Source organism: Lolium rigidum, chromosome 4 (genome assembly GCF_022539505.1).
Source record: "Lolium rigidum isolate FL_2022 chromosome 4, APGP_CSIRO_Lrig_0.1, whole genome shotgun sequence".
Lineage (NCBI taxonomy): Eukaryota > Viridiplantae > Streptophyta > Magnoliopsida > Poales > Poaceae > Lolium > Lolium rigidum.
The window spans coordinates 115,152,613-115,166,852 of NC_061511.1; the positions used below are offsets into that span (position 1 = coordinate 115,152,613).

At 47.0% G+C, this 14,240-nt stretch overlaps 1 protein-coding gene across 1 annotated transcript; it reads left to right on the forward strand.

The window, feature by feature from the left end:
• The first annotated feature begins 11,712 nt into the window (after positions 1 to 11,712).
• LOC124647427 (N6-adenosine-methyltransferase non-catalytic subunit MTB-like) lies at positions 11,713 to 13,498 on the forward strand. Its single transcript, XM_047187376.1, has 5 exons — positions 11,713 to 11,813; positions 11,945 to 12,029; positions 12,796 to 12,900; positions 12,980 to 13,088; positions 13,482 to 13,498. Exons 1-5 carry the CDS (start codon positions 11,713 to 11,715, stop codon positions 13,496 to 13,498), a joined length of 417 nt encoding a protein of 138 aa, XP_047043332.1.
• The last annotated feature ends 742 nt before the right edge of the window (positions 13,499 to 14,240 follow it).

The window sequence follows — 14,240 nt, forward strand, 5'->3', positions numbered from 1 at the left end:
TGAATGGACTCGGACGCCGGTTCCCGTGTCCCGCAAATGGGTGAAACAACCGGGGCCTCCAAGAGGGTTTGACTTTGATTGAAGCAAAACCGAGCAGATTTTTGATATGCTTTGGTGAAAGAAAAACAGTTGAGAGTTACCCGAAGGCCACAAAATTCCTACGTCACAAGAGATGAACGGTAGACCATACCGCAAATGGCATCACACGTTCACCCACGCCACCAACGATCGCAAAGTGTTGCGCGCCCGAATTCAAATGGCGATAGAGTCAGGCCGATTAATCTTCGGACAATTTGCCATGAAAGTAGACACACATCCGTTTCCTGGCGTCAACATGGTGGATCTCAGTCACTCCCTAAGACGCGAGCCAGGTTTATCTTTTGATATCAACATGGCAGGGCTTGATAACCACCATGGCAAGGACAAAGTAGAAAGCAGTCACTCCCGTGGCAAGGAGAAAGAGGAGGCCGATCCACGCGACCGGCCCCAACGTGATAACAGACGGTACCTGACAGAAGAAGAAGTGAGAAGCGTGCGGTATCAACGACCACTCTCCGCGCATCTCCTTAACAAATATGAGCAGCAGTATGACCGACGTCGGCGTTACGACGTGGACGACGAAAGATATCGTCGGTCTGATGCAGATGACAGGAGGTATCGTCGGCATGATAGAGACAACGACGGAGTATGAGCGTCACGCTAGAGGGAGGTCAAGGGAGCAAGAAGACATGGATAGGCATTGGGACTGTCCTTTCTTTAAACATTCGTCGGGACTCAGGGAATGAGCCGATTGCCAACAATCGAGAACTACCCAGAATGCAGACAGCAAAGGAAGGGAACAAATGAGGTTTCAGTGTTCAAACGTTTAGGGCCTCTCCCACCTCAGAACAAGCGAGCTGAGTCGTCTCAAGAGGAAGACTTTGAGGAGTCAGATGAAGAAGAAGATAGGTATCACCGGCCAAGATGGTGCCCTGATGGACTCAGCCATTCTCAGAAGCGTAGGGTGCAGCGGCTACGAAACCTGGAGGAAGCCGAGGCACAGTACCTGTACACGTTGAGAAAAGCACGGCCCGATCTGGCCGTGAAAATTCAGCAAACATTGGAGACGGAGGCACGCCTACCGAAGAAAGTGTGGCGCCCCAAACAGACAAAAGCCGATGCAGAGGCATCGGCTGATACAAACATGGTGTTCATACTCCCGTCAGAGTTTTGTGCTCCAAACGACGAGGAAGTATCGGTGGCTCAACTCGACTGCGGTCCACGGCCAGTGATCTTTGAGAAGCCACGAGAGAGGAGCTACAGGCATTTGAAAGCTCTATATCTAAAAGGTTATATCGATGGGAAGCCTGTCAGCAAGATGTTAGTTGACACGGGAGCGGCAGTCAACATAATGCCGTATTCCATGCTACGACGTTTGGGACGCTCCAATGACGATCTGATCAAGACCAACGTCACAATAAGCGATTTCAACGGCCAAGCATCAGAAGCAAAAGGTGTTCTGAATGTAGATCTAACCGTAGGCCGAAAAACCATTCCTACCTCGTTCTTCATCGTCGACAGCAAGAGCAATTACGCTGTCCTACTAGGAAGGGATTGGATCCACGCCAACTGTTGCATACCATCCACAATGCACCAATGCGTCATACAGTGGGATGGAGATGAAGTGGAGGTCGTTCAGGCAGATGACTCAATCGAGATCTCGCTAGCTGCCATGAATATTTGGGATACAAACGACCAAGAGCCGCTCTCTGGAATCAGTTTGGACGGCTGTGAGCGCATCGAAGCTTCAAAAAACGGGGTGAGGCTGGTCTTATCCACCGGCCTGACAGAGTAGCAAGGTCCAAGGCAATGGACGTACGTGGCGAGGCCGATCCCTGCGATCGGCCCCAAAAAATGAAAAGCAAAAATCCTATCTCAAGCGCATCACGTAACCATAGTGAAGCACCAAGAAGTTGTAAACCCTCGTCAAGCATTGCAATGAACAAGGAGACCGATTCTAGCAATCGGCTAAAATTATCCTCGACATACGTTTTGCCTGTGTTCAGCATTGATCTAACAGAGGATGCCTGAAAAGTCGATACCCTCAATTACTTGAAAGAATCGGCTCGGGGGGCACTTAGGTGGACAAGGTACGAGGCTACGAAGTATGAAGTGGCTGTCAAATGGCCAGCAGCTCAAGACATATTCGTCGAGGATGATGGACATTGGATTACGGGGGCCGATACATAAGTAGATCGGCCGGAAAAAAATACAAAATACAAATTTTTTCAACACAGCCGATGCACAAACATCGACTCTAGAATAAAAGGCCGATGTGCAGCCATCGACTCAAGAGGTACAAACTGTTACAAGCAAAGGTACAAGCTCAATGGAGCAGCTTATCGAGTTACATGGAGAGGCTCTCACGGGAGGAACGCCTCAATGGGGCTGTTTGGTGACTCGGATCCTCCCTTCAAGGACCTCCAACTCCTTTCGCAAATCTTCAAGTTCAGCAGTGCCGCGCAGAGCGTCGGCTTTGGCGTCCAAAGCAGCCTTTTTCTCATCAAGCCGGCCGACACTTATCCGCAATATCGAGTCGGGGCAAGTTTGAGGGATCACAACCCCGACCAACAACAAGAGCGAGCATAAGCATACATATCAGGTTAAGGGTGAGCTCAACAAAGGGAGCATACCTCTCCTAGGACCATGAGAACAGCCGATGACGAAGCAATCGACTGCGGCGTTTTTGACCGAGGTTTGGCCAAGGTGGCGATCGATCTGCAAAAAAGATGGTGAGCCGATCTGAGCAGCAAGGCACAAGAATTGAGCTAGGAGGAGTTGGAGAGCCATCACATTTGAAGCCTTTTGGTTCGAGGAAGGGGTTTGCTGATGCTTCCGAGCCCTCTTGGTGCATAGGCTCTTTGTGCGTAAGCTTTCCTGCCATGTTTCGATGGGAGCTGGAGGGGCAGCAGGTTCAGGGGCTGACCTTTTCTTGAAAGCCGATGGTGGCACATTTGGCTGGTTTTGCGTGGTGGTGTCCTCAGAGGTGCCCGAGCTTGAGCCTCGTCGGCTGGACTGCGTCTTCTCGCTAGTATTATCTTCAGTAGAGGTCTCCAAGGGCAGGGTTAATGAACTAACATGCTATTGGAGCCTAGAAGGATGAATGGAACGAGTCGGGGTATAGATTAGCTTACATGTAAGCTTTCTTGAGCTGGCACAGGGTTTTTGCCCTTCAAAGTTATCCTAGCAGCCACCTTCCTCACTGCTGTTCTCGCCCTGACTGAGGCTCGGGGGGCAGCTGGCCCTGAAGGTTCTTTGCTCTGGGGAGCCGATTTTGTTGGAATCGGCTGGCTCGCATCACAACTTTTTTTGAAAGGTGGTGAGTTCTTGCAGGAGAGAATCACCGAAATCGGTGGGAGGAATTTGAAGAGGGAGCTATCATCATTGATAGGCTTTGGGCTGTCTTGTTGCCGCAAAGAAACGAGCATGGTTATAAACATCGCCGTAAACCATCACAAGGAAGTTTGTGGGTAAGTGGAACCTGTTCTGCGAAGTATCGACTTCAGCGATTAAGTTGCTTCAAGCAACGGTCCTAGAACTCTCCCGAAGGCACCTCGCCCAAGACCGAATTGCCGGCCTACTACGACCGGCTTGTAAGATTCATAACCAGGTTTTATGATCCTGTTTGAGGTGCTCATGCCAACTGTGAGGTAGCAGGGACGGATCATGATGGAATATAAATGCCGAGTGCTGTCGTCATCGGCAAAGCTGTCTAACCTGAAGGAGCATGGATTTCCAAAATTTTCAGACTCCTGATAAGGAAAGAAGGGAGGGTCATCCGTGCCCCGGTAAAAGGTTACGAACCATCCCGATGCTTACTTGGAGTTCAGTTTGCCGCTCGGAAGACTGTACAAGGTTTGGCCGTAGGCGGTACAGCCGAATTGGCTTTCCGCAGAATTTGGGTGTGCGTGTCCAAGATCTAGGGTTCGCACGGCCGCGGCAGCTGGACCTGTTCGATTGGAAATTTGGGGATCTGAATTTGAGCAAGGGTTGCAGTTACCGTTTGAGGGGATAACTGAATTGTCCTGTCTCGCAGTTTATCGTGAAGGACTGATGCGTTGTCATCGGCTCATTGAGCATTGACCAAGTTGACAATCGGCAAAGTCAGTATGAAGGGAAATCGGCTAAATTAGCATAAAGGGAATCGGCAAAATCGAATTAAAGGAAATTCTTCATTGATAGCGAGATTTCTTACATAAAGAGCTGATTGCTCTCAAAAGGAAGTACCAGGGGATACATTGCCCCATCTACTACTACTGGCCCTATGCTAAGGATCCTATCTACGGGCCGTCGCTTCCCTCGTCGTCGCCGTCGTCACCGCTGTCGGCGCTACTCCCGGCTGGTTCGTCGTCGCTGCTGCAGCGGCCGCCGGCGGGAGCCTCGTTGTCCTCGTCCTCCTCGTCGGCCGTCGTCGTCGCCGCCGAAGTCGCCGAGGTTCCCCGGCCGGGGCGGAGAGCGCTGGCCGGGAGGCTCATCGGAGGAGGTGTCGTCCTCCTCCTCCTCCTCCTCCTCCTCCTTCTCCCCCTCGGAGGAGGTGAAGTCGTCCCAGGAGAAGCGATCGTCATCGCTCTCCTCCTCCGATTCCCCGTCGGCGAGGAAGCGGAGGTCACTCTCCCCGTCGGTCGAGGACTTGTCGTCCTCAGACCAGACGGAGAAGTCGTGGCTGGACTCGTCCCCGTCTTCTATGGCGCGGCGAATGTGGGCCTCGTGGGCCTCCTCCGGGTTCCACTCCGGCGTCGGCTCGCGGGAGGGGAGGACCGGAGGGAAAGACCCGACGAGGCGGAGGAGGAAGAAGACATGGTGGCAGAGGAGGGCTTTTGGAGTGCTAATGCGAAGGGGATGAAGAAGTGAACCGCAAGATGCGGTTAAAATAGAGGCGATATAGTGGAGATGATTCAATGCCTGCAACGGTTCCCAAGGATGTGGTGCCAAAACCGTCAAATCGTGCGGAGAAGTTGAGAAGGCAAGGCATCATGATGAAGGGATACCGTGGCGGTTCTGTGCTCGCTCCGATTTGACACGACGAAGAAAGGGAAAACGCAGTGGTTTTGGAATTACCATTGCCAAAACCAGGGGGCATGTGTTATCACCAGAATCCGACCACATTGGAGTTGGGCCGAGATGAAGATGGGCTTGGAAGATTTACATCTAAGAGGAGTTTACGAATCGGCCTTGGGGCTAGAATTTGGGCCAGCATGCCCGTGTATCCGTAAATACGATGAGACTACGTGTCGGTTAGTTAGAATTTGGCTCGTGCACCGGTTGGGATTAATCCCACGTTAGAAAGTATACGGACTATAAATATGTATCTAGGGTTATTGAAATCGAGGACAATCACGTTCACAACAAACACAAACCAGGCGCATCGCCACCCCTTGTTTCGAGGGTTTCTTCCGGGTAAGCATCATGCTGCCTAGATCGCATCTTGCGATCTAGGCAGTATACGTTTATTCGATTATCTTGTGTTGCTCGTGCTGAAGCGTTGTTGATGGCGAGTAGCACTATTTATCGTAGATGTTTTAGGGCTTGCATTGATGCTTTTCTTATGCGTATCTCGCTTAGCAATGCTCGTCCTTCGACATCTAGCTGCCCTTACACCTATCTAGGTGTAAGGGCAGCACCTTGCTTATTCGTTACTTAGTAGATACGATCTCGTTATAGTTGCTCCTTGTTCTTCAAGGATTAGTTTAATATCTGCATGATTAGGCCTTATGCTGGGGTTGGATGATCCGGTAGTGCGTTAGGTGTTGTTTTACCGTTCCTACAAGGGATGTTCCGGGAATTGACTTAATGTTGGTTTTTAGGCCTCTTTTAGGGATGGTTTTCATCATCTTTCGTATGTTCTAGGCCCAACTACGCGTAGGATGTTCCGATTATGCGGTGAAAACCTTAAACCGTCGTAGATTGGTTTAGCTTTGTTTTGATCAAGCGGGATCCCCATGTCATCGTAAATCCAACGTGAACCATGGGGCGATCGGCTCTTTGAGCCGATCCACGAGAGCAACCCGAGAGCCGATCGGGCTCGTATTTAATGTTTACGTGTCTACCATGCGGAAACTAGTCGAAGCAATCTAACACCTTCCTAACCAGGTCTAGGTCAGGTGGCACGCCCTTGCAACCGCCAGGACGTGTGCCAGGACTTTGCGGGACGACGCGAGGCGCCAGGGCCCACTAAGCGGTCGTGGGAGCCTCCCGGCTCTTCGTGTTGCTTAACCACTGCTCGCCGGTGAGTTTTGGCAGGCAACAGATAGCCATCGTGCTTGAAGTACATATATCTTGCTATCACTTGTGCTACATATATCTTGTGCCTATCTTGCTTAGCTCTAGTTGTTATTGTTACACTTAGTTGAGCTTAGCATATCTAGGGTTTGTGCTTGTAAACTAAACGATAGTTTAATTCCGCATTCTTACAAGACAAATCCGTAAGAGTTTTTAATTGCCTATTCACCCCCCCTCTAGGCGACATCTCGATCTTTCAGGCAGGGCGTTGACGCCGGCATAAGTCCCCCAGTGGATAGCTTCCCTGGATGAACGCTGCATCAGCAACAGCGACGGCGAAGAAGACGCAGCTCCAAAGCACCTCTTGGGCAGCATCTGGCTCCGATAAGCGTTGGACGGCCTATCGGAAGCTTCTCCTTCCTCACCACCACGGCAGGCCGGGGAGAAGCCACCATCTAGGGTTATAGTACAACGTCTAAATCCACCGAAACGAAAAACTTACAACATGAGAATTGTGCGTAATGCTGAGGTGAACCTACTCGTTGAAGGAAATTTCTAAGGGTCGACCGCATGCGACGAATTTCGAAAAAATCGCTCAAAAATATTGTATACATGAACATGAAATTTGTGGTTTACGGCTAAAGAAACCTGAAACATATTATCGGAATGGACACATATCATTGACGTGCATCTTTTTCATGTACATCTACTTTGGGTAAAACCATGGTTATGTTGATTCAAAGGGAGGAGGTGAATGAGTTTAAAAGAGGATGTAAGAGCATCTCCAACAGACGCGCTATATAGGCCGCGCGGCATAAAAACGACCGATATAGCGCGCGCGGGAGGGAATGTGGCGCTCCGCAGCGCGCGTAAACGGCGCGGCGCCGTAAAATTTTAGGGCGCGCGGCGTTTTGCACAAACCGGAGCGGCATATCTAGCGCGTCGGCTACGCGCCGCGCGGCAACGCTCGTCCAAGCGCGAAAAGCCAACGGCTGGAAATTTCCTCCCCCCACGCGCCCTCATTTCCCCACCTACCGCCGGCGCGAAATCCAGCCGCCGCCGGTCGACTCCGCCGCCGCCCCCGCTTCTGCGCGCCACCGCGTCGTAGATCCGCGTCGCCCGCACCTCCTCCTGGCAGCGGCAGCACGCTCCGCCGCACTCTGTGTCGCTCGCGCGCCGCCGGGCCGACGAGTTGTAGTCGGCGCTCCTTCTCCGCCGGCCCCTTCGCGCCGCCGGCCGCGTTCTCCTCCGCGCAGGCGTCGACATGTCGTCCTCGTCGTCCTCGAGCTTGCTAGCAACATGGCGCGCCCATGGTGCTCGCCCATTTGCTCGCAAGGTATGAACCTCCGCCGGCCGGCCTCCATTACTCGCCAATTAGCTACAATAGTTCATAGTGAAGTAATTTTATACATATGTTTGTAGAGTTCATCATATGATTCATCGGATGACGAGTTCGACCAAGAAGAAGAGGAGAACATATCGATATTATTAGCATACTGCGCCGTTAAGAGGCCAAAATTTCGTGGATCGGTGTTCGGTAGACAGAAGTTGTGGAGAGAAAGGATTGAAGGGCATGAGAAGTTGATGCGGTCGTATTTCAATGAGAATCCGATTTTCCCCGAAAGCTATTTTCGGCGGCGTTTCCGGATGAGTCTCAACTTGTTCAGGCACATTGCAATGGAGGTCACCAAATATGATCGCTTCTTTGAGCAAAGGAGGAATGCCGCCGGAGAACTTGGTCATAGCACATATCAAAAGGTGACCGCCGCCTTGCGTATGTTGGCATATGGTATACCAGGCGGATCTTATTGATGATCATTTGGCCATGGGAGAGAGCACTTCTATCTTGTGTGTGAAGCGCTTTGTCGTTGCAATTGTCAATGTCTTTGGCTCCACATACTTGAGAGCCCCCAATGCTCAAGACACGGCAAGGCTTTTGGAGATCAACGCCAACCGGGGGTTTCCCGGTATGCTTGGTTCCATTGATTGTATGCATTGGAGTTAGAAGAATTGTCCAGCGACATGGCATGGACAATTCAAAGGCTACAAAAAGGATGCCACCATAGTACTTGAAGCGGTGGCCGACCAAGAGACTTGGATATGGCATGCTTTCTTTGGAATGCCCGGATCTTGCAATGACATCAATGTTCTTCAACGGTCACCACTAATGACAAGACTTGAAATGCGGGAAGGTCCATTGGTGGAGTTTGAAGCAAATGGCCACAAGTACAACTATGGCTACTTCCTCACCGACGGCATATATCCAAGGTGGCAAACATTTGTGAAGCCAATTATTCAACCAAAAGGTAAGAAGCAAACCCAATTCCACAATGCACAAGCGGCGGCTAGGAAAGATGTAGAGAGAGCATTTGGGATTTTGCAAGCCCAATTTGCCATTGTTAGAGGAAGGGCAAGATTTTGGGATCAAGAATGCCTTTGGTATATCATGACCGCGTGTGTAATCATGCACAACATGATTATAGAGGATGATCGCGGAAAAGATGTGGATCATACCCACTACGACTTGATGGGGGTTCCCGTGCAAGTGAGGAGGTCCGCACATAGGATTGCCCGATTCATTGCCTCATACCATGCCATTCGGTGCAACGACACACATGATGAGCTTCAAAAAGATCTCATGGAAGAATGGTGGAATTGGAATGGACAACAATAGTTGCATACTTGTTGTATTTGTTTGAAAACTATGTGTTGTATTGTCTCAAAACCATGTTGTATTGTTGTATGTTGGACGTGTTGTATTTGGTGTGAAGTATTGTTGTGAACAATGTATTGTATTTGGATGGTACAATTTATGTGAATTTTTATATATTATTTGATCTTGTTGGATGCATACTTGTGTGTGTTTCTTGTTTGCGCCGCGCCCGCGCGCTGCAAAATGGCGCGTCCGGCGGAGGTGCTATTCTACCGCGCCAACGCGTGCTGCAAAATGACGCGTCCGGCGGGGGAGAAATCGCTCCGGCGCGCGGCAACGATTTATAGCGCGCAGAATCTGAGATTTAGCGCGCCGCGATATAGCGCGCGTGCTGGAGATGCTCTAAACACCTCAGGTTTCCTCACGTGCCAGCTAGCGAACGGAGCAAGATTTAGGGAAATGACTAATTCAAGCGTTTCTTTGAAGCCTAGCCCAAGGTCTCCAGGTCTCCTTTTGTTGCTTTAAAAACCATGCTGGTCCGGGCCATTTTCTGCTCTACCCAGTCTGGTCCAAGTCCATAGGACCTACCAAACGTGTTTTTGGTAGTTCCGCCCCCAGTTATTTTGGAAAATCTCTATCTCTATATCTCTATCTCTACTATATTAAAAGGACGAATTATTTCTGTTTCCTCCGGTCAAAGGTTTCGTCCCACATATTTTAAATCTGACGTTTTTGCCCTCCCACCACAACATCAAGCAATGCAAAAGCGTGCCATAAATGTTACCATCAGGCAACAACAATCTCTATCTCTACTATATTATAAATATTATCTCTACTATATAAAAAGGAGGAACTTCCTCCGTTTTCTGCCATTTTGGTCGTCACTTTGGTCATCCGTCCACTCAACCAAAACAGGGAAAGTCAAGCAGTCTACGTTCCCGTTTCGTCCGCGTTCATCCAACCTTGGAGCATCGCTCCTCGCTTCCGCCATCTCCTCCCACGCCTTCATCCAACCTCCCACCCTCCTCCAAACTCCCGCGCCATTTCCGCCTTTAGTCGCCAGATCGGAAGGCTCGAGAGCTCGTCTAGCCCGACACCTACAGGATACAGCTGAATTACCTACCCCGCAGCGTCGCGTGGGACGAATCCCTTTCACCTCCAACTCGCTCATCTCCAACTGAATTGTCAGATATTTAGTTTGCCTGTTTTATGGGTATCCTTTACTGAGTCTGTAAAACAATAAATATTTAGTTACATGTTGTAAATAAGTTATGATCTAATAGGGAGTTGTTGTCTTATAATATTGTAAATAATATTGAGGCACGCTCCCACATTTCCATTCATGTACTAAGCATATGTAGGCTGTAACACTAAAAGTTGTGGTCATGGAAGCATACATATTACATTGGTATGAATAGTCTAGAGAAAAACATGTATTAATTATTTCTTATAATTATGCTGAATGTGAAGTTATTTACACGTTTGATAAATATGTATTAGTTAGAACCTTTTTCTGATCATCATCAAGTGTAGATATATAGGGTGGGAGTGGGTTTCCGTTTTGTTAATAATATTTCTTATTTTCCTTAGATTCAGATATTTGCTTCAGATTTAAGGTACAAATTGGGTACGCACCAGGAAGCCGAATTGAATTTATGTACAAAGAGTTATTAGTTAACGTTGACAATTCAAGTGCATGTTATGCATGTATGTGTACCATGCAAGAAACTGATGGTCCTCATCTCAGCCTTAGGTTTCTCCGGATCTTCTTTTGATTCTACATCAAACGATTACATGTCCTCAGGCTTGTATTGTAGAAGACCTTGGGGACGAGGCTATGGCTGCGCACGAGTGAGGTAGATAAGATGCTCGCGAGTGTCAGATCACAATGGCAATGAGTTCATCAGCCTTTGATCCCTTAAGGATCTTGACAATGGATATCTTTTGTGCCTAGAGATGTTTCCTTTCTAGATTCTTTTAGGGAAATTAGCCTTTTATTTCTTCACATGGATTATGCCATTTTGATTCAAGATGAAGTTCAAATGGAAGTGGAGGGTGCAAGCTGTGAGGAATAAACATGTAGATATCAACCCAAGATTGAATTGAACAAATTTGTACTTGCACGTACTTTACCATGTTTGTATCTTTTGTGCACTATGTAGTTACTATGCCATTATCCCAGGGTTCGAGAAGCCATGAAATAAGTTGTAGCAGCACATAATGTTAAAGATCAAAGCATATTAGATGATGTAGGTAGTCATTCTACAACTAAGATTTTACTCGAAGGACCTTATATTTGTTCAAATTCTTGTTGCTTTGACAACGTTGGCAAGAACGATTGCAGCTGCACAAGTGGTTTTAGTGTCTACATTGCATGATACATGAGGAATCTCGTGTTACAACTATGAATTGTGAACATGGCTAAACAATTTGGCTCCACCTTCTTGCTTGAAGTTGGAGATCAGTAGTATATTTAGAGGAAACCCAAGCCTTGTGTGACATGGTTAGAAAGTGCATCTGTAGCGGTTAATAAGAACACTCCGATTAAATATTCTATTTTGGTTGGCTTTATATGTTAGATTTATTTAAAGAAAAGGTTCGATTGCCGTAGCAACGCACGGGCATTCAACTAGTACTACTTAAAAAAGGGGAAGTTATTTCGTCGCCGACCAGTCTCACGGAGTCACGCTACGTCAATTGTTTGGTCACGCTTCGTCCTCCATCGCTGGAAGCCAAATGGGCCAAGCCCAACAAACATGGTCATGTGTCTCCAACAATCTCGCCCAAATCCCTGTGCTCCCATGGATCGCACGCGCCGCACTGCCGGCGACGCCATCCTGCCCGCCCGTGCAGCTGAAGGATGTGTGAGTGTAGGAGGAGGAGTATGTTCATCGCGCTCCAGGTATCACTGATGAGATAGAGTATTGGACACCTGAGGAGATTATGAATTTGAAAATTGAGGTTGTTCACTCTCTTTCTTTTTTCTTTGGGAGCTTTCCTTTCTCTGTCTTGACCGCTTGTTACTTGATACAGAGCCATAGCCGATACACCCTCGTTTATCTTCCTTTGGGTTGGTGATGGTGTTGGTCTTGAACAAGGCCGTCAATGTTTGAAGAAGGTAATTTGGCTGTATCTTTGTATAACTTTGTATTTTCACAAATATCGTTATACTTTCATGATTAACACAAAACTATGCAGATGTCCTTCGCATGAATTCGCTACACTTTTGTTTCCATTTATTTATCGCACTTGAATTGTGTTTTTGAGGCAGTAGTATTGCGTCAGCACGCAGAAGACCAATACCTAATATTTATTATGCTCTGAAACATACTGGTTACAATTACCATATCTTTCACAATAGCCCATTCTTGTTCATGGCTTGTCCATCTCAAGTTTACGCCTTGTTTGAAATAGCGGAAACTTTGAGGAAAAAACAGGACCACAATCCTAAAGAAAAATTCCTATCCATGACATGTGAATCAAAGGAGCTATATAGAATGGAAATTTTCCTATTTTTGGAGGAAACCGAGAGTTCTAACCTCGTGTAATATACTAATATTTCCTTTGAGAATTCCAGTGTAATCTTGTCTCTTTGGCTTCTCTCTCTCTCTCTCTCTCTCTCTCTCTCTCTCTGTAGTTTAACAACACCTAGTCTGAATACTCCTACATTTATCCTTTGTAGCGTCCAAAAACATTTTCCAAGAAATTGTTGTGGTTTTGATTCTTGTAGGATTCAAAGTGCCATGGCATTCCACTTCTGCGTTTTACTATTGCTACGATCAGGATGCCCTAAATGCTAAGGATTGTTTTCAATGATAGTATTTTCGGTGAAGTAAAGGACAATGATAGTGAAAGCACATTAATGAACATTTCTTTTTGTGCAGTGGGGATTTCGTAGATGTGAGGATATATGCTGGGTCAAAACCAACAAGAAAAATGCAACACCTGGTCTGCGCCATGACTCAAATACATTGTTTCAGCATTCAAAGGTTAGTTATATTCTATATTTTCCATTCCTTTATGGACTTCCATCTTGTGGGTTTAAGCATACAATATTTCCATATGCAGGAGCATTGTTTGATGGGCATAAAAGGAACAGTCCGGCGCAGCACTTATGGGCATATAATCCATGCAAATATTGACACCGATATAATAATAGCTGAAGAACCTACTGATGGTAATTACACCAAATATTCTTACTCCTTGTCCTTTGGTAACTATTGACTTCTGATGACTATACTCTTTGGAGGCTATGCCTTTTCTGATGTGCTTCTGATCCCTTTATGAGCCCGTCCTTTTCTCTTCACCTGACATGTACTTTCAGTTGCTTCCACTTGTCGTATTCTTTATGTTCCTTTTGTTTGATATCTTCTTTGTTATTTTGTTTATGCATCATGTGAGTGCTATTATTCAATTTAGCAAAAATGAGATTACTCTGCATATACATGGCAAATATATTACGGCTATCTTATTTTACGTGCCAGATAAATTTGCTCATTGAAGATGACTTGTAGCTACTAGTGAACTGCCCGTCTTGTTGCCACTTCCGTTTTCTTGCTGACCAATGCAGGTATCGTTAAAGGTTGAGCCAAGTGACTGAAATTGTAACCAGGAATCTTACTGTGTTATTGAATATAAGCCATATTTTTAACAAATATAAGCCATATTTTTTGCTTCAACATGTAAGCTAGCTGCACCCATACTTAGATATGCGTAAGCTAACACCACTGTTAGGAGTGGCCTTGTGGGTTTGCTAGCCTTTTGTTAACTGGTAACCACTACATCGATTTGAGATATATGGGCCCGTGCTCTTACTCATTGTGTCTATTAATAATGTCCCAATCGTTTTTTCTAACTAAGCGCATGCCACCATTTGTGACAATCTGCTACACTCAGAGCCACACTAACTCTAGCTTGCATTCTGCCATCTGTTAATTGTGAACTCTTCAGGGCCATTAGGCTGATATAGTGATACCACACATCAATCTACTCGATTTTCCCAGTGCAGTTTTCTGGGTTGTGTGAATTTGGAAATATTGCCCCCTTCTATTTTTGATTTAGGCTCATTAGAACCATGACTCATACACCAAAAGTACTTCACGACCCCTTCAAAGCATTTGTTGACTTCGCTGACTTACATATTTTGAATAGTCTTCGCCTTCGTATGTGTAGTGTTGAAAAATTTCCATATGTTAAATTCTACCAACTCGCCCAGTGACCAAGCTCTTGCCTCTTTAGGAAAACCTTTACTGTAGCTATTCTTGGATCACCTATGATGTGTTTCTTTTCATCTTGCACTCATGGATCAACAAATGAACTGTTGTTAATC

What these genes read in the sequence shown, in the direction of transcription:
- LOC124647427 (XM_047187376.1), top strand. Translation starts at nt 11,713, where the DNA reads ATGGATCGCACGCGCCGCACTGCCGGCGACGCCATCCTGCCCGCCCGT. An exon ending in GCCGTCAATGTTTGAAGAAG is followed by an intron (nt 12,030 to 12,795) that starts GTAATTTGGCTG and finishes CTTTTTGTGCAG; the next exon opens with TGGGGATTTCGTAGATGTGA. An exon ending in CATTGTTTCAGCATTCAAAG is followed by an intron (nt 12,901 to 12,979) that starts GTTAGTTATATT and finishes TTCCATATGCAG; the next exon opens with GAGCATTGTTTGATGGGCAT.